Below are 20,179 nucleotides of genomic sequence, written 5' to 3'. Positions count from 1 at the left end.
CATGCAAGCCAGTGTTCAAAAGCGAGAGCTGCTTCAGGGTCTTGAGGGTCCAAATCCAACTGGTCCGGATGCAAAACGGTTTCCATGTTTTAAAACTTCCAGTCAATAAAATTGATGCACCATCAATAACTCACACTGAGATGTAAGGCGAGATATCGGCTTTTATTGACTGGAAGAAGGAACCAGGAGTGAGTGTCCATCATACTATGTCCTGGAGACTGAGGCCGAGCTTCAGGCCTCAGATCGCCTTTATACAGGGGCCTGTGGGAGGAGCCACAGGAGCATTCAGCAGGGGGCATGTCCAGACAGGCACAAAGTTCACCACAATGTGTCAAATATAAAGAAGAAAAACAATAAATAGACTGGGAGAAAAGTAATCTCCCTTCAATTTTTCACCTTCTCTCACTCACTCATTCCTCTCCTTGCTGAAGCCTTGAAGAGTTAAAGCCTCAAAATCCCTACTCTAACACTGTTCACTCCAGCAAGACTGCTGCTCTTGTCCCGCCTTATTTTAATTTGTTCTTGCTGCTCAATATCAATCGGTGATTGGCTACTGTCAAAACACCAAACTGCCGCAAATCGATGCCTTGTGTACTCACTCGATGAACCTTATTGAGCTATGTCTTCTTGTGCTTTTGATTGCAGATCTGTCACTGCTCAGAACAGTGACTTAATCAAACAGTGGAATGACATTTGTGATTTTTTTTTCCCCCAGTCTCATGGAACCTGTCTCTAGTGATTTCTGAGACATCACTACTAACACCTTCACAACCTCTTCAGCTACATCTCTCAGAGTCCTGGGGTATATTCTATCCAGTCTTGGTGACTGATCCACCCTCAAACCTTTTGCTTCTGAAACACATTCTCATTAGTAGAAGTGACTGTACTTGGTTCTACCCCCGATTTGTCTCAAATTTCTGGCATGTTGTTAGTGTCTTCCACAGTGAAGACTGGTGCAAAATACATATTTTGACCACCATTTTTTCATTCCCCATTATTACTTCCAGAATGTCATTTTCAGTGGCCCAATGTTCATTCTTGCCTCTCCTTTGCACTTTAAATATCTGGAAAATAAATGGTATTCTCTTTTATGGTATTGACTAGTTTACCTGAAATTCCATATTTTCTTCCCTTATGCCATTTTGAAGTTGAACTTTGTTGGTTATTAAAAGTTTCCCAATATTATGTCTTCTCTTATGTTGTCTTTGCCTTCCCTTTGTCAGCCATGGTTGCCTCATTCACCCTTTAGAATGCTGCTGCTTCTTGGGGATGAACTACTTATGCCCCCAGAAACTCCTGCCATTGCTGTTCCATCATTGTGCCTGCTGAGGTCCCCTTCCAATCAACTTTGGCCGGCTCGCCCCTCATGTCTCTGTTGTTGCCTTTGCTCCATTGTAATATTGACATGTCTGATTTCAGTTTCTCCCTCTCAAAAGACTGTGAATTCTATCAGATTATGATCAAAGGATCCTCAGGATTCCTTTACCTTGGGCTCAGTAGTGAAATCTGGTTCATTGCACAACACCAAATCCAGAATTGCCTATTCCCAAGTGGGCTCAACCACAAGCTCCTCTAAAAAGCATTCTTGCAGGCATTGTACAAATCTCTTGGGATTCAGTTCCAGCCTGTTTTTCCTAGTCTGCCTGCACATTGAAGTCCCCCATGACTACCATAATATGACCTTCCTTGCACGCCTTTGGTATATCCTACAATTTGCACCCCGTATTTTGGCTACTGTTTGGAGGCCTTCTATAACTCCCATCAATGTCTTTTTGTTCTTGCAGTTTAACTCTACCCACAAGGATTTTTCATTCCACGCACTCACCACTCTCTGCGTTTTTAAAAAAGAACAACTTAACCCTGACGTCTCCTCTATACCTACTCCCAAGCACCTTTAAACCTGTGTCCTCTTGTGGCAGCCATTTCAGCCCTGGGAAAAAGCCTCTGACTATCCACATGAACAGTGCCTCTCATCATCTTGTACACCTCTATCAGGTCACCTCTCATCCCCCGTTGCTCCCAGGAGAAAAGGCCGAGTTCACTCAACCTGTCTTCATAAGGCATGCTCCCCAATCCAGGCAACATCCTTGTAAATTTCCTCTGCACCCTTTCTATGGTTTCCACATCCTCCTTGTAGTGAGGTGACCAGAACTGAGCACAATACTCCAAGTGGTGTGTGACCAGAGTTCTATATAGCTGCAACATTACCTCTCTGCTCCTAAATTCAATTCCACGATTGATGAAGGCCAATACACCCTATGCTGCCTTAACCTCAGAGTCAATCTGCGCAGCTACTTTGAGCGTCCTATGGACTCAGACCCCAAGAACCCTCTGATCCTCCACACTGCCAAGAGTCTTACGATTAGTGGAATCAGGAAAATGACAGGAGTCAGCCGAAGTAAATTGAAAGGAGCTGCTGGCAGGGATCTCAGCAGAGCAGCAATGCGTGCATTTCTGGAAAAAATGAGTAAGGTGCAGGACATGTGTATTCCAAAAAGGAAGAAATACTCAAATGGTAAAATAGTACAACCGTGGCTGACAAGGGGAGTAAAGCTATTGTAAAACCAAAAGAAAGGGCATAGAACAAAGCAAAAATTACTGGGAAGATAGAGGATTGGGAAGTTTTTAAAAACCTACAGAGATCAAGTAAAAAATCATTGGAAGAGAAAAGATGAAATTTGAAACGGATACTGGCAAATAATATAAAAGTGGATAGTAAAAGCTTTTTCAAGTATGTTAAAATAAAAGAGAAATGAGAGTGGATACAGGAGCACTAGAAAATGAGGCATGAGAAATAATAAAGGTACATAAGTCATCTGGACCAGATGAACTGCACCCTAAGGTTCTGAAAGAGGTAACATTAGAGGTGGCAATAGAAAGGATCTTTCAAAAATCATTGGACTCTGGCATTGTTCCAGAGGACTGGAAAATTGCAAATGCAAGTGTACATGGAAGGTAGCAGAAAGAAAATTATAGACCAGTTAGTCTGACCTTAGTGGTAGGGAAGATATTGGAGTCAATTGTTAAGGGCGAGGTGATGGAGTACTTGGTGACACAGGACAAGATGGTACAACTTAGTACAAAGACAGCATGGTCTCTTTCAGGGAAAATCCTGCCTGATGAACCTGTTAGAATTCTTTGAGGAGATTACAAGTAGGATAGATAAAGGGGATGCAGTGGATGTTGTCTATTTGGTCTTTCAGAAGGCCTTTGACAAGGTGCCATTAATGAGGCTGCTTACCAAGTTAAGAGCCCATGGTATTGCAGGAAAATTACTAATATGGTTAGAGCATTGACTGATTGGTAGGAGGTAGCGAGTGGGAATGGTTAGCTGCTAGTGACTAGTGGTGTTCTGCAGGGGTCGGTGTTGGGACCGCTTATTTTTGTGCTGTATATAAATGATTTGGATGATGGAATAGATGGGTTTGTTGCCAGGCTTGCAGATGATACAAAGATTGGTGGAAGGGCAGGTAGTGTTGAGGAAACAGGTAGGATACAAAAGGACTTAGACAACTTAGGAGAATGAACAAGAAAATGGCAAATGAAATACAATGTTGGAAAATGCATGGTCATGTGCGGACTATTTTCTAAACGGAGAAAATCCAAGCATCTGACATGCAAAGGGACTTGGGAGTCCTGTACAGAACACCCTGAAGGTTAATTTGCAGGTTGAGTCGGTGATGAGGAAGGCAAATGCCTTGTTAGCATTCATTTCAAGAGGTCGAAAATAAGAGCAGGGATGTAATGCTGAGGCTTTATAAGGCACTGGTGAGGCCTCACCTTGAGAATTGTGAACATTTTTGGGCCCCTCATCTTAGAAAAGATGTGCTGGCATTGGAGAGGGTTCAGAGGAGGGTCACAAGGATGATCCTAGGAATGAAAGGGTTATCATACGAGGAATGTTTAATGGCTCTGCGTTTGTACTTGCTGGAATTCAGAAGGATGAGTGGGGATCTCATTGAAACCTTTTGAATGTTGAAAGGCCTAGACAGGAGATGCAGAAAGGATGTTTCTGCTGGTGGGAGAGTCTAGGACAAGAGGGCACGGCCTCAGGATAGAGGGGCACCCTTTCAAAATAGAGATGTGAAGAAATTTCTTTAGCCAAAGCTGGTGAATTTATGAATTTGTTACTACATTCAGCTGTGGAGCTCAGGTCGTTGGGTGTATTTAAGGCAGAGATTGATATGTTCTTGATTAGACATAGCATCAAAGGATATGGGAAGAAGGCCGGGAACTGGGGTCCAGGAGAAGAAGAAAAAGGATCAGCCATAATTGAATGGCGGAGCAGACTCAATGGGCCAGATGGCCTAATTCTGCTCCTATGTCTTATGGTCTAAATAGCTTTGAAGGAGCGTATGTTCTAATGCTTCATAATAATAGGCTAAATTCTTGTTTAAGGATCTTACAACTTTACATTCTTGGGTTTACTCCAGCGGTCATAATTCATCAGGAGTTTGAGGAGATTTGGTTTGTCACCTAAGACACTCGGAAACTTCTACAGATACACTGTGGAGACCATTCTGACTGGCTGCATCACCGTCTGCTATGGTGGGGGGTTGGTGGTTGCTATTGCACAGGATCATAGCAAGTTGCAAAATTAGTTAACCCCATCATGGGCACTAGCCTCCCTAGTATCCAAAACATTTTCAAGAAGCGGTGCCTCAGAAAAGTGACATCCATGATCCCTCTCCACACAGGATATGCCCTCTTCTCATTGTTATCATCAGGAAGGGGGTACAGAAGCTTGAAGGCGCACACTCGGGGTGATTCAGGAACAGCTTCTTCCCCTCTGCCATCCAATTCCTAAGTGGACATTGAACCCATGAACACTACTACTTTTTGAAATTTATTTTTCCACTAACCTTAATTTAACTTTTTACTTACTGTAATTCAGTTTTTTTGTTTATCATGTATTGCATTGTACTGATGCGGCACAGTTAACAAATTTCAGAACATATGCCAGTGATATTAAATCTGATTCTGAGAATGGTTAATGCATCTTTGCCACCTTTGACATGATTGAGCTTGTTTAATGTGGAGAGGAGACTATAATATTTTCAAGGATGATTCTGATGTAGAAAACCCAAAAGCCAGCATGCAGTGTTTCGGTTACAACAAAAGATCTGTCTTCAGCTATGTTCTGGAAAATGGGCCAAAATTTTCAGCAACATTTGCCTTGCATTCTCTGAAGGGTACCAAATTATGTACAAACTGAGAAAGTCCCACCAGCAATTATCTTTAATTTGAAGGAATTCCCATCAATTTATCTTCTGATTTTTTTTTTTGTTTTAATACTATCACAAATTGGTCATCCTGGGTCCTAAAGTGGATATCAAAAGGAATTTGTATGTCTGTCAACATAAAATGTAATAACTGATTAGTGTAGAAGTCCTCAAACGCTGATCATGAATGTTTACACTGCAGTTTATAGGCTTGACAAAATGCATTAAAGATGATCTGTGTTACACCTTCAGAGTAGATCTGAACTAACTGAACCCATTTACAGCTGCTCTATAATTGCATGTTTGAATTATCAGCAGATGTAATAGGCTTGTGATGAGGAATCAAGTAGTTGTTGGGGATAGGACTGTAGAAAAGCTACCTGCCAAACTCTATCAAGCCCATTGACAGGATTTTTGTTGTGATAGCTGATCATCGATAGAGTTAGAGGAACTTCTGTCAGCAATGCAGAGGAACACCAGCTAAGATGTCATTAAGTCCATAGTAATGTTTGTAGTCAGTTTCTTGTGTTCCTTGATGCTAACTCAAATGGATGCTTGATTGAGTTAAGCAGAATTGTGGTTACAGAGGTAACGACATACAGCATGGAAATTGGTCCTTTGTCTTCAACAAGCTCACGCCAACCATCAAACATGCGCTTGTATTTAATCCTACACTCATTCAGGTTTTAGTCCACCACATTTCATCGATCCCCCTCATATTCGACCATTCTGCTTCTAATGTGTAGGAATGTACAGTGACCTACTAACCTGTATTGCTTTGGAATGTATGAGAAAAGCAGAACACAGGAAATCCACACCATTGTACAGAAAGCATGCAAACTCCACACAGCATCCAAGTTTGGGATTGAACCTGGGTTTCCAGCTATGCTGTTGTGTCTCCCACACTTGTACCAGTAATTCCATTTGGAGAACCAAGAGAAATTGCCCTGTGTAAATTACCAGCTGACTTGAATACCTGGCACCCATCTATTCGAGAGTGCTACAAGATATAACAGGATCAAACATCTGTTAATGTTGCCTTCTCACCCTGCTTCCAATGGGGCAGCAGAAAATCTGTGCGTTTAGTAGTTAGCTTTGAAGATGTACACAGTATATTCCAAGGCTACTCTGGCATCAAGATAAATAATTAGCAAATTTTTTGTTTAAATATCATATGACTTAACATTCTTGTTTTTTCTCTGGCAGAGTTGTTAATGGCATCATTATCTGTACACATGTTCAAGCTTGATACAGTTTAACTTGGAGAGGAGAATATAGACACAGCAATGTTGGAAGGAAAATCAGACAATTCAAATGAATAAGAGATTTGGAGTCAGCAGTCTAATGAGCATATAACAGACTCGGCAATGGGATTCTCATTAAAGTAATCATGATCTGTAAAGAGATTTGGGTTGTATTGAAAATTATATCATAAATGTTCATGTGGAGAAAATGATTTGAGCAAGATTATTACCTGTGGAAGCTGGTGATATATAATGATAAGTCAGTTTTTGATACTGATACAGTCAACTCCTTGTGAAGATTTACAGAAGCCTAATGTCAATTCATAACAGAAAAAATCGAAGTGCTTACGTTCCAGGGACAGACTCACAATTTGGCGGTGAATTTGACTAAAGGAAGCCAGTCAACATAAAATCTGTAATGAGAGTGTATAAATTTTACATGCATTTTCTTCAAATAAGGAAAGCAGTGTGATACCATTTTATGACTATAAGATATAGGAGCAGAATTATGCCATTTGGCCCATCGAGTCTGGTCTGCCATTTTGTCACAGTTGATTCATTTTCTTCCTCTTAGCCCCAATCTCTTACATTCTTCCCATATCCCTTCATGTCCTGATCAATCAAGAATCTATCAACCTCGGCCTTCAATATACGTAAAAAACTTGGCCTTCACAGCTGCCTGTGGCATAGAATTCCACAGATTCACTACCCTCTGGCTAAAGAAATTCCTCCTCATCTCTTTTCTAAAAGGACACCCCTCTATTCTGAGGCTGTGACCTCTAGTCTTAGACTCTCCCACTACAGGAAACATCCTCTTCTCTTCCACTCTGTCAGGGCCTTTCACCATTTGATAGGTTTCAATAAGGTTACCCCTCATTCGTCTGAATTCCAGTGGATACAGACCTAGTGTCATCAGATGCTCTTCATATGACAAATCGTTCAATATTGGAATCATTTCGTTAAGCTCCTTCAAACCCTCTCCAGTTTCAGCATATTCTTTCTAAGATAAGGGGACCAAAACGGCTCACAATACTCAATGTGCAGCATCGCCAGTGCTTTATAAAGTCTCAACATTACATCCTTGTTTTTATATTCTAGTCCTCTTGGATTCTAGTCTACTCATGGATAGTCAACATGGCTTTGTGAAGGGAAGATAGTGCCTCACGAGCCTGATAGTTTTTTGAAGAAGTAAAGAAATTGATGAGGGTAGGGCAGTGGATGTGGTCTACATGGACTTTAGCAAAGCATTTGACAAGGTCCCTCATGAGACTCATCCAGAAAGTCATGAGGCATGGGCCAAGTGGAACCTTGGCTGTTTGGATAAAAAAATTGGCTTAAAAGAAGAAAGCAGAGGGTAGTTGTGGAAGGAAAGTATTCTGCCTGGAGGTCAGTGACTAGTGGAGTGTTGCAGGGATCTGTCCTGGGACCCCTTGCTATTTATGATTTTCATAAATGACCTGGATGTAGAGGCGGAAGGATGGGTGAGTAAGTTTGCGGGAGACACGAAGATTGGAGGAGTTGTGGATGGAGCTGTAGGTTGTCGAAGGTTACAAGAGGATATAGACAGGCTGCAGAGTCGGGCAGAAAAATGGCAGATGGAGTTCAATCCGGACAAGTGTGAGGTGATGCACTTTGGAAGGACAAACCAGAAGACTGAGTACAGGATTAATGGTCAGTTACTTAAGAGTGTGGATGACTTGGGACTTTGGGGTTCAAATCCATACATCCCTCAAGGTTGCTGCACAGGTTGATAGGGTAGTTAAGAAGGCCAATGGGATGCTAGGCTTCATCAACAGGGGGATTGAGTTCAAGAGTAGAGAGGTCATGTTGCAACTCTACAAATCTCTGGTGAGACCGCACTTAGAGTATTGTGTTCAATTCTGGTCACCTTATTATGGGAAGGATGTGGAAGCTGTGGAGAGGGTGCAGAGGAGATTTACCAGGATGTTGCCTGGTTTGGAGAACAAGTCATATGAAGCAAGGTTAGCAGAGCTGGGACTTTTCGCTTTGGAGCGTAGAAGAATGAGAGGGGACTTGATAGAGGTCTACAAGATTATGAGAGGTATAGATAGGGTGGATAGTTAGTACTTGTTTCCCAGGGCACCAATAGCAAACACCAGAGGGCACATGTACAAAATTAAGGGAGGGAAGTTTAGGGGAGACATCAGGGGTAAGTTTTTTACACAGAGGGTTGTGAGTGCCTGGAATGACTTGCCAGGGATGGTGGTGGAGGCTAAAACATTAGGAGTATTTAAGAGCCTCTTGGACAGACACATGGATGAAAGAAAAATGGAGGGTTATGGGGTAATGTGGGTTTAGTACCTTTTTTTTTTAAAAGGTTTATATAGGTCGGCATAACATGGAGGGCTGAAGGACCTGTACTGTGCTGTAGTGTTCTATGGTTCTTGAAATGAATGCTAACATTGCACTTGCCGCCGTCACCACAGACTCGACCTGTAAATTAACCTTTAGGGGATCCTGCACAAGGACTCACAAGTCCCTTTGCACCTCAGTTTTTTGTATTTTCTCTCCATTTAGAAAATAGTCAGCCTTTTCATTTCTTCTGCCGAAGTGCATGACCATACACTTCCTGACACTGTCTTTCATCGGACATTTGTTTGCCAAATCTAAGTCCTTCTGTAGCTTCTCTACTTCCTCAAATGTACCTGTCCCTCCACCTATCGTTGTATTATCTGCAGACATTGCAACAAAGCTGTCAATTCCATCAATAAGTCATTGACATATAGCATAAAAAGAATTGGTCCCAACACAGACTGCTGTGGAACACCACTAGTCACCGGCAGCCAGACAGAAAAGGCTCCCTTTATTCCCACTCTTTGCCTCCTGCCAGTCAGCCACTGCGTTATCCATATTAAAATCTTTCCTGTAACACCATGGGCTTGTAGCTTGTTAAACAGCCTCGTGTGTGGCACCTTGTCAAAGGACTTCTGAAAATCCAAGTGCACAACATCAACCCATTCTCCTTTGTCTATCCTGCTTGTTATTTCCTCAAATAATTCCAACATATTTGTCAGGTAAGATTTTCCATTGGGGAAAGCATGCTGACTATGGCCTATTTTATCATATGCCTCCAAATGTGACCTCATCCTTAATAATCGACTCCGACATGTTGCCAAAACCACTGAGGTCAGGCTAACTGGTCTATAATTTCCTTTCCACTGCCTCTCTCCCTTGAAGTGTGGAGTGACTTTTGCAGTTTTCCATTCTTCCGGAAACCATGCCGGAATCTAGTGATTCTTGGAAGATCATTATAATGCCCCCAGCCACCTCATTTAGAATTCTGGGGTGTACACCATCTGGTCCAGTTGACTTATCTACTTTCAGACCTTTCAGTTTCCTGAGAACCTTCTGTCTAGTTATGGTAACCTCACACACTTTATGCTCCCCCGACACCTGGAACTTCCACCATACTGCTAGCATCTTCACAGTGAAAACTTAAAAAAATTATATACATATATTTTGCACGTATGTCTGTTAAGTGAACACTGTGTGCTCTGAATTCCTGGTTGTTAGAGTAATCACCTTTATTCATAGCTCCCATGTTCTGAGGATGTTACCAGAGCCTTGTATTATCCAAGGTTTGCATTAAGTTGTGTCATATGGGTAAAAAGAGAAGAAAATAAATATCAGTTTTCTAATATATTAGTGATCCTTCTGCAAATTGTGAAGTAGCAGTTGGAAAGGAGTGACCATAAATAGAAGACAATTAACATCAAAGTGATTGGGAGAAGAAAGATGGTTGGTACATCAGTGTAGTGGGCTAGTGTAATCCTGTTAAAGAGCCAGTGAGCTGGGACAATTCTACTGTTCTCTGTCAGGAGATTGTACACTCTCCTCATGATTGCGTAGGTTTCCTCTGGGTGTTCCAGTTTCCTCCCACATTCCAAAGACATACGGTTGATGATCACGTAGGTGTAATTGGATGACACAGGTTCGTTGGGCTGGAAGGGCCTGTAACTGTGCTGTATCTCTAAATAAAATGAACTATGTGAAGAGCAGCAAAAAATTAAAGTTGGATTAAACAATTAAAAAGGAAATTGAAAATTTTGCTACAATATAACATTCCTTTACAAAAAATTGCCTGTATCATGTTTCAAAAATTTTACATGTGTAACCTCTGCGATTGGGTAATTAATGCTTTCATTTAGAGTAATGAAACACCTTGAATTTTCAGTTGACCAAGGAAAGCCGGCATGAACTTGTGAAGATTGGAGAATGTCTGATGAATCTAATAACATTTTCTGCAAAGATGACCACTGTAGTTAGCAGAAGAATGATTATGAATATTATTTATGTGGACTTCATAGAAGCAGTTGATGAAGCCATTTGACCCACAATATGAATGTTTTTTTAATGCAGCTATGTCTTTGTGGAAACAATCTATCAGCATTCCATAATCGTGTATTAAAACAGGGTAGCTATATTGAATCTGACATTCTACGCCGCATTCGAACTTGCCAGTGGTGGTGTACAGATCTGCTAAGGCAAGGATTCAGCTGCAGCCAGATCACAATCCCTTCAGTTTACATGGATTCTTGATGCTTTAGTGTCACAATAGTGGGGAAAAGTTGTTGGTGATGGTGACAGAGGAAAACTACTTTGAAATTTATTTAAATCTACTTAAAAGCCTTTTAAATGTCTCAGATCATCAGAGACATTTGAAGGCAAATTCAAAGATATTTAAAAGATGATAGTTGTCAGAAGATTGAGCGTAAGCCTCAGAATTGGACTTGCCTGCTAAAAGTACAGAAATATGGAATACCTCTCCGAGTCAGCATAGTTGGTCCCTCTTATGCAGAACAAGCTGACCGTAGTGGCCCACTGGACAGATCCAGATCTTTACCAAGGACAACGTTCAATGAATTCAAATCAATTTGCATATCGACCATTGTGAAATTGGCTGAGTTGTCAGTGGCAGAGATGAGAGAGGTGGTCAATGCATTGTGCCTACTTGGAGATGAGCGGTGAGGAATATGCAAATGGTTTATTGCGATTTATAGACCTCACCAGTTCCCCAACACCACCACACTCCTCAGGTTGGCGGAACTGGTACTCACACTTAATAACTTCTCTTTCGGCTCTTCCCACTTTCTCCAGATCAAGGGTGTAGCTATGGGCACTTGCATGGGCCCCAGCTATGCCTGCCTCTTCGTGGGTTATGTGGAACAGTCTATGCTTCAAATCTATACTGGTACTGCTCCCCAACTTTTCCTTCAATACATTGACGACTACATTGGTGCTGCTTTCTGCACCCATGCTGACCTCGTCAATTTCATCAACTTTGCCTCTAACTTTCACCCAGTCCTCAAATTCATTTGGTCCATCTCGGACACATCTCTCCCCTTTCTCGGTCTCTCGGTCTCCATCACTGGAGATAGACTGTCCACTGAGATCTTCTACAAACCCACTGACTCCCATAACTACCTTGATTATATCTCTTCCCACCCTGCCAAATGTAAAAATGCTATTCCCTATTCCCAGTTCCTCCGTCTCTGCGGCATCTGCTCCAAGGATGAGGCTTTCTGTTCCAGGATATCCCAAATGTCCTCTTTCTTTAAGAATCGTGGTTTCCCTTCTGCCATCGTCAAAGATGCCCTCACCCACATCTCCTCCATTTTCCGCATTTCAGCCCTCACCCCATCTTCCCGTCACCACAATAGGGACCATGTCCCCCTTGTCCTCACCTATCACCCCACCAGCCTCCGGATCCAGCAAATAATCCTCCGCAACTTCTGCCACCTTCAACAGGACCCCACCACTTTCCCTCTACCCCCTCTGCTTTTCGCAGGGATTGTTCCCTCCGTGACTGCCTGGTCCACACATCCCTCCCCACAGATCTCCACCTGGTACTTATCCCAGTAAGCGTAAGTGCTACACCTGTCCCTACACCTCCTCTCTTACCACCATTCAGGGCCCCAGACAGTCCTTCCCGGTGAGGCAACGCTTCACTTGTGAGTCTGTTGGGGTAATCGGTGCTCCTGGTGCAGCCTCCTCTACATCGGCAAGACCCAACACACATTGGGGGACTGCTTCGTCAAGCACCTCTGCTCCGTCCGCCACAACAGACAGGATCTCCCGGTTGCCACCCACTTCAACTCTCCCTCATTCCCATTCGGATATGTCCATACGTGGCCTCCTCTACTGCCATGATGAGGCCAAACTTCGGTTGGAGGAACAACATCTCATCTACCATCTGGGTAGTCTCCAGCCCCTTGGTACGAACATCGAATTCTCCAACTTCCGGTAATTCCCTCCCTCTCCCTTCCCCCATCCCACCTCTACTCTGTCTCCTCTTCTAGCTGCCGATCGCCTCTCATGACTCTGCCATCTTCTACTAACCATAGTGCTTTCCCCTTATATTCTTTCTTCACCTTTCCAGCTTCTCCCCTCCCTGCTTTCCCTCCCCTACCCCTTGATCTTTCCTCTGATTGGTTTTCCACCCTCTCCCCGCCTTCTTTATAGGGCCCCTGCCCCCTCCTCCTTTAGTCCTGATGAAGGGTTTCGACCCGAAACGTTGACTGCTTTTTTCAATGGATGCTGCCCGACCTGCTGAGTTCATCCAGCTTTTTTGTACGTCTTGATTTGACCATAGCATCTGCAGTGTACTTTGTGTTCATTGCGATTGATAGGCGAGTGCGTTTAAAAATGGAATCTAATGTGGGAAAATGTGAAGTCTGTCATTTTGGAAAGAAAACAAAAAATAAGAGAAAGCTGCAACTTTCTGCACCAAGGGGGGCCTTGTTTGTAAAACACAAATGGAGCTCGCAAGTACAGCAGGTATTAGGAAGGCGAATAGAATATTGTCCTTGCAAGGATTTTGGTGTATGGAAATGGGGATACCTTACTACAATTGTACAGAGCACTAGTGAGATCACATTCCAGATCACTGAACACTTGCCTGATGAAGGGCCTTTGGCCTGAAATATCTTTTTCATAGATGCGGCCTGGCCTGCTGAGTTCCTCCAGCATTTTGTGTGTGTTGCAATGTCTTAATAAATTTGCTGACCATCTCATCAACCTGAAGAAGCTGAATATAGCTTAAAATGAACTGCTGGAGGGACCCAGTGGGTCAGGCAATGTGGAGGCAGAGAGATGGTCATCGTTTTGAGTGGAGATCCATTATCAGGACTTTCCACAGATGCCATCTGACCTTTGTTCTTCCAGCAAATTGATTTATTTTCTGTTACATCACTTTGCTTTCACTAAATGTGGCTTCCCCTCTGAGCTTTGGTGTCCGTACTCTCAAATGTATTCCTTAATAAGGTTTTAAAACACAGTCACTATCTCCAACTTGCCTTTTCATTCTGACTCAAAACTCTTGTTGCCTCTTGATTCACGCCTGTCTTTTCTTTTGATTCTAGATGAATCCTTCTAAACTGATAATTGGTCCTGCCATGGTCCTGAAAGAGAATTGCAGATTTTTTTTGTATGTGAACTTGACTTTGGTAAACTATCTCTCCTTATTTGTGCTTACCAGCTCTCTCTAGTGCTGTCGATTACTTCCTCCGCCACTGCTTTTACTTTGTCCAGGTCGCACATCCTTTTGTAAGAACTAAAAAAGAGCTGGAAACATTCAGTAAAGATTCTCAGAAGAGAGATGCAGTGCTGCTGTTTCCAGTAGAAGAGCTTTCATCAGAAATGAAAAATCAAAAATAAACCCTTTTTTTAAACTTGCAAAGTCATAGCTTTCAGCATCAAATTTAAAACAGTTCACTGCCCTCAACCTTCCATCCTGTTGTTATTTTCACATGCGTTATCTCTGACACTTTCTTTTCTCTGTTTCCATAATTACAGAAATTTAATTTCTGACACCTGAATTTTTAACAACTTACTTAGTAGGTATTTGCAGCAGTTTTTGTTTGGAGATTTCCAGCACTGCAGTGTATTTTACTTTTCAATTAAGCTTTTGGTTTGTTACTTTCCATTTATTGAACTGTTGCCAGAGAATTATCTGCATTTTTTTTCCAACTTCCCCCAGTTAAAATATCATTGCCTATGGAATTCAGAATCAGGTTTATTATCACCGGCATGTGATGTGAAATTTGTTAACTTAGCAGTAGCAGTTCAATGCAATACATAATCTAGCAGAGAGGGAAAAAAAGTAAATAAAATAAAACATAATAATAAATAAACAAGTAAATCAATTACATATATTGAATAGATTATTAAAATTGTGCAGAGACAGAAATACCATATGTTAAAGAAATTGAAATAGTGTCCAAAGCTTCAATGTCCATTTAAGAATCGCATTGCAGAGGGGAAGAAGCTGTTCCTGAATCGCTGAGTGTGTGCCTCCTGCCTAACAGTAACAATGAGAAAAGGGCATGCCCTGGGTGCTGGAGGTCCTTCATGATGGACGCTGCCTTTCTGAGATACCACTCCCTGAAGATGTCCTGAGTATTTTATAGGCTAGTGCCCAAGATGGAGCTGACTAGACTTACAACCTTCTGCAGCTTCTTTCAGTCCTGTGCAGTAGCTCCTCCATACCAGACAGTGAAGCAGCCTGGCAGAATGCTCTCCACGTTACAACTATAGACCAAAGGTCTATCATTGATGCTGCTCTGTTTCTCACCTGAATAGTACTTCTCAACAGTTACCATCCAAAGACCCACTAGGTTCCATTCATAAGCAAATTACATTGACTACTTCTCAGATGCCTCTCTGGATTGTGCCTCCGACTTGGGTATGCTGCATTGCTTAACACATGCCTAATGAAGGATGAGCAAATATGTCGTTCAGCTGAATAAGGGGAATTTATTTTGACTTGTATCATCACAAATGCACCTTTCTGGACAACATCCTATTTCTGGGAAACGTCAGAATCTAAACCAGAGAGACTACTTCCATCAACATATTTCTCAATCACAAACACATAACATTACTCAGACTATTTGCAGCCTCAGGTCATGTACTGCTGAAACTCAGATTTATTCCTCTTACTTTTGGATCTAACTATTCCACTTCTCTTTTGGCTAGCTTTGAATTTTCTACTTTGTTTGAATGAGATGATGTCCCAAAACTCTGTCACCCTCACTTTAGCTTTCTTAATTTATCATTCACTTATTTTATCCATGTTTGTTGATCTGATCACAGTTCAGAAGTCTCATCCTGTGTGTACTGTGTTTATTTTCTAAAGGACTGAACCTTTGATTACAACACATGTAAACTGACCTAGATATTTCCAATCTTCTAACCCTGTGCTTAAATATATTTAATTCTTGACTCAACGGGTGCAAGTTTGTGGTGATAAAATGGTAAATGCGTTAAGAACTTAGTGCAGAATTGTTTAAAATACTCCAAACCTTGTGTCTAACTCCAAACCTTCACAATTTCTCGATTATTTATGCATCTGAATTAAAATTGACTAGGTTTTGCCAACCATGTAATACAAAACATCGACTACTCTTTTCCGTAGACGCTGCCTGCCCTGCTGAGTTCCTCCAGCGTTTTGTGTGTGATTTGCTTGGATTTCCAGCATCTGCAGGTTTTCAATTGTTTGTCATTTAATATAATATACATTTTCGTTACACAGTCTGCAGTGAAATGTTTTATTACAAATAAAGCCTCTATAAAGTAACATTTTTCAATGGTGAGCTATCAAATGGAGCATTCTTACTTTGCACACAATCGCAACCAAACAAGATCTTTATAAATAACTAGCTTATTTTCCAAGAGAGTATGATTTCATCAAGTCTGCTTTCCAATACACTGGTTGACAGTGCATTGCAATAAATAAACTAAAACTGACAACAATTCGATTTTGTTCCATTAACTCAAGCAAAAATACTCTAAGGGAAATCTGAGGCTGTTTTCAGCAGCGGACTGGGCAACAGTAATCTGGATCAATCATGGTTATGTACTTAGAGCAAAGCATGATGTACTTTCTTTTCCTGCCAGCTGCAATCATTGGAAATAAACTCATCCATGGCATTCTGAATGAGGCTAGATTAACTTGGAATTTCCAGGGAATTGAGTTGGATTAGCCGCATCTCTCAAATGTGTCTCTGCATTTCCCAATCTCTTTCTGTGAAAATCAAAGTAATTATGTTTCCTGGTTCTTGGCTCCTCTTCTGAATACATCGCTATCGGTAGCTTAGTGTGTTATATCGTTCTCTATTCCCTCAGTTCCTGGTGGTGGGGAGGATTGCAGAATGATTCAGGGGGTGGTGTAGGTGCTGTTGACAGTTGCAACTACTTAGAGTTCTTATGAGTGTGATGGAGGCCAATACCCTGTTCGGAACACCTGAGGACTATAGCAGACTATAGCATTAGCTTTTTGAAAGGCCTAGATAGAGTGGACATGCAGAGAATGTTTCCAATAGTGAGGGAGTCTAGGACCAGAGGGCCCAGCCTCAGACTAGAGGTCATCCCTTTATAACGGAGGAGGAATATTTTCAGCCAGAAGATGATAAATCTGTGGAATTCATTGCCACAGCTGGCTGTGGAGGCCAAGTAATTGGGTATTTTTTAAAATGGAGGTCCCTGGTTAGTGAAGGTATCAAAGGTTACGATAGAAACAGTAGAATGGGTATGAGATCGATAATAAATCAGCCATTATGAAATGGCAGAGCAGACTCGGTGGGCTCAGTAGCCCAATTCTTGTGATCTATAGTAGTCAACATTACCCTTTTAAAATGCAATTTAACCATGATTTGTGGTGTGTTCTGCATTCTGCTTATGTACCACTTAAAATCTATTTTTCAGTAGCAAAACAAAATAATGACTTTTAAATTCATTAAATATATGAAACAAAAGTTGTCTGTACCTTGATTTTTTTTAATATTGCATTTTCAAATAGATTTTCAAGAACCCTTACCTCCTTATTCTGGTTTTTGTTCACTTTTTCTCTTTCAGTCCAGATGAGGAGTCTCAGCCTCCATTTCCCTCTACAGATGCTATCTGACCTGAATTGCACCAGCAGCTCTGTTTTTTGTGTTTGCATCACACATTTAAAGCATTATTTGCGTTTTGTATCGAGTATATTGAATTTTGTTCTTTTACATCAATTTTTGAATAACAAAGAGAAGGGGTGAATTGCTAGAAAAACCAATACCATTGTTCTGGCACTTAGCAGGCTCATGAATGCAAGATGATCATGACTGATAATGGTGACTTTATTGTTAGGCATTAAGGACTAAAAAGTCAGAAACTTGCACAAATGAAATTATTAACGCAGTTCTTTTCAGACTGATAATTTAGATATTATTATTTTAATCACATTCTTTTCTATCTCCTCTCTGCTGATTTTCATATCTCAGTGTGTGAAATTAACCTTTTGTCAATTTAAAACTCAGATTCTAAGAATAAAATGTCTCTATTACAATGTTAATTCATTTGTTATTTAGTGCTTAAGAACCCTGATTTAAGAAGATGAATAATTATCTGTTGACATGTTATTCCAGGCCTTTTCAGGGACAATGGGGAAACAGAACAGCAAGCTTGCCCCTGAGGTGATGGAAGATTTGGTGAAGAACACAGAATTTAATGAACATGAACTCAAACAATGGTACAAAGGATTTCTTAAAGACTGTCCTAGTGGTAGGCTGAACCTGGATGAATTCCAGCAACTGTATGTAAAGGTATTTTAATAATTTTTTTTGTTATTCTGAGAGCTGAAAAGAACTAGTAATTTTTTTAATCAGTATTATTATCTGTAAAGCTGACCAGTATGTTTCAATTGATTGCTTTGGATAGCTGTTCATAACTCTTCTTATTTAATAGTATCAGTAGTTTTATAGTGCTTATAAATCAAATTGCTTGTTTCTGTTAATAGTTATTTGAACTAATACAGTTAAAACAAGAATTTTGTTTTTTTACTACAAAAATTTCTACTTCAAGCAAAAATTGATAAACTGCCTTTTGCTGCCATGGTGCCGTGAAACAATTGGGAAATATTGGTTACAATTTGTATGTACTGTCCTTTTCCAACCAAATAATTGCAGGTTTAGGACTTTAATAAAGAGTGCCTTTGTAATTGTTGATTTACTTAAAATTAATTTGATCCTTATTCCAAGAAATGCTGGAATAGTATTATGGTTTCATTGCTATCAAAGTAGATTACATAACCAAAAATACAGTACTGTAGCGCCTCATTTCCTAGCGTATCCGAACCGACTCACAATTAGATAGCCTACGGGGGTTTGCGAGCACAGAGCTTTGGAGCCTCTTCGCCATGGGGGGCCGGTTGACAGAGGCTTAAAAGTGAGGCTGAAGTTTCCGAATAAAGTTTTTCCTTCGACTGCAGTTACCGACTCCGTGTCGTAATTTTAGCGCTGCGTGTAGCACACCGCTACAATTGGTGACCCCGACGGTCCAAACGATTTTTGGACCAGAAATGACCGACGCCGCCTCTGTTCATGCGGTTTCGTTGAAACTGCCGGGTTTCTGGACACAGCGCCCGGACCTATGGTTCCAGCAAGCCGAAGCCCAATTCCACGTTCGCCAGATCACCTCAGAAGACACCCGCTACTACTACGTGGTGGGCTCCCTCGACCAGGACACAGCTGCCCAGGTCGCGGAGTTCGTACAGTCGCCCCCGGCAGACGGCAAGTACACGGAATTCAAAGCCCTGCTCCTCAGGACTTTCGGACTCTCACGGCGCGAGCGGGCTGCCCGTTTACTGCACCTGGATGGCTTGGGCGACAGACCTCCATCGGCTTTAATGAATGAGATGTTGTCTCTGGCCGAGGGACACACAGGCCTCATGTTTGAGCAGGCATTCCTGGAGCAGCTGCCCGAGGACATACGCCTGCTGCTGTCCGACGCGGATTTCAGTGACCCCCGGCAGGTGGCAGCCCGGGCGGACTTGCTGTGGAACGCCAAAAAGGTGAGCGGGGCGTCCATCGCACAGATCTCCCAGCCACGCTCCCGGCAGCAAACCAGTCCAGGCCCGGCCGCAGAGCCCACTAACCCCCGGCCCAATGACCACTGGTGCTTCTACCACCAGCGGTGGGGCGCAGAAGCCCGCCGTTGCCGCCCGCCCTGCAAGTTCCCGGGAAACGCCAGGGCCAGCCGCCGCTGATGGCTACGGCGGCTGGCCATCGGGATAGCCTCCTGTATGTGTGGGATAGAAGGTCGGGACGCCGGTTTTTGGTCGATACTGGGGCTGAGATCAGCGTTTTACCTCCGACGAGTTACGACACCCGCAGCAGGGCACCGGGTCCCCCCCTGAGGGCCGTGAATGGCAGGACAGTAAGGACCTATGGCACCCGTCAGGTGCAGCTACTGTTTGGCCCCAGCCAGTTCACGTGGGACTTCACACTGGCCGCCGTAGCCCAACCGCTTCTGGGTGCGGATTTTTTGCGAGCTCACAGCCTGCTGGTTGACCTGCCCAGGAAGAGACTGGTACACGCCGAGACCTTTCAGACGTTCTCCCTGGGCGCGGCCCAGTTGCCAGCCCCTCACCTCGGCTCCATCACGCTGTCCGACAACGACTTCACCAGGGTCCTGGCGGAGTTCCCATCGGTTCTGGCACCGCAGTTCACAGCAGCCATGCCCAGGCACGGCGTACAGCACCACATCCCGACACAGGGACCACCCCTCCATGCCCGTGCTCGGCGGCTTCCCCCGGACAAGCTCCGACTGGCGAAGGAGGAGTTCCAGAGAATGGAGGAATTGGGGATCATCCGGCGGTCCGACAGCCCCTGGGCTTCCCCCCTGCACATGGTGCCCAAAGCGACGGGGGGCTGGAGA

At 42.7% G+C, this 20,179-nt stretch overlaps 1 protein-coding gene across 2 annotated transcripts in view; it reads left to right on the top strand.

Moving 5' to 3' along the window:
• vsnl1a (visinin-like 1a) overlaps positions 1 to 20,179 on the top strand; it is a 123,044-nt gene that overhangs the window by 47,914 nt on the left and 54,951 nt on the right. For both annotated transcript variants that reach the window (XM_059981859.1, XM_059981860.1), the window contains exon 2: positions 17,890 to 18,066. In XM_059981859.1, coding sequence (XP_059837842.1) covers positions 17,905 to 18,066 — 162 coding nt within the window. In that variant the 5' untranslated portion in view covers positions 17,890 to 17,904. The remainder of the gene's footprint in view (positions 1 to 17,889; positions 18,067 to 20,179) is intronic.

Source organism: Hypanus sabinus, chromosome 10 (assembly GCF_030144855.1).
Source record: "Hypanus sabinus isolate sHypSab1 chromosome 10, sHypSab1.hap1, whole genome shotgun sequence".
NCBI classification, from domain to species: Eukaryota; Metazoa; Chordata; class Chondrichthyes; order Myliobatiformes; family Dasyatidae; genus Hypanus; species Hypanus sabinus.
The sequence above is the reverse complement of the archived record's forward strand: the minus strand, read 5'-3'. Positions and strand labels throughout refer to the sequence as shown.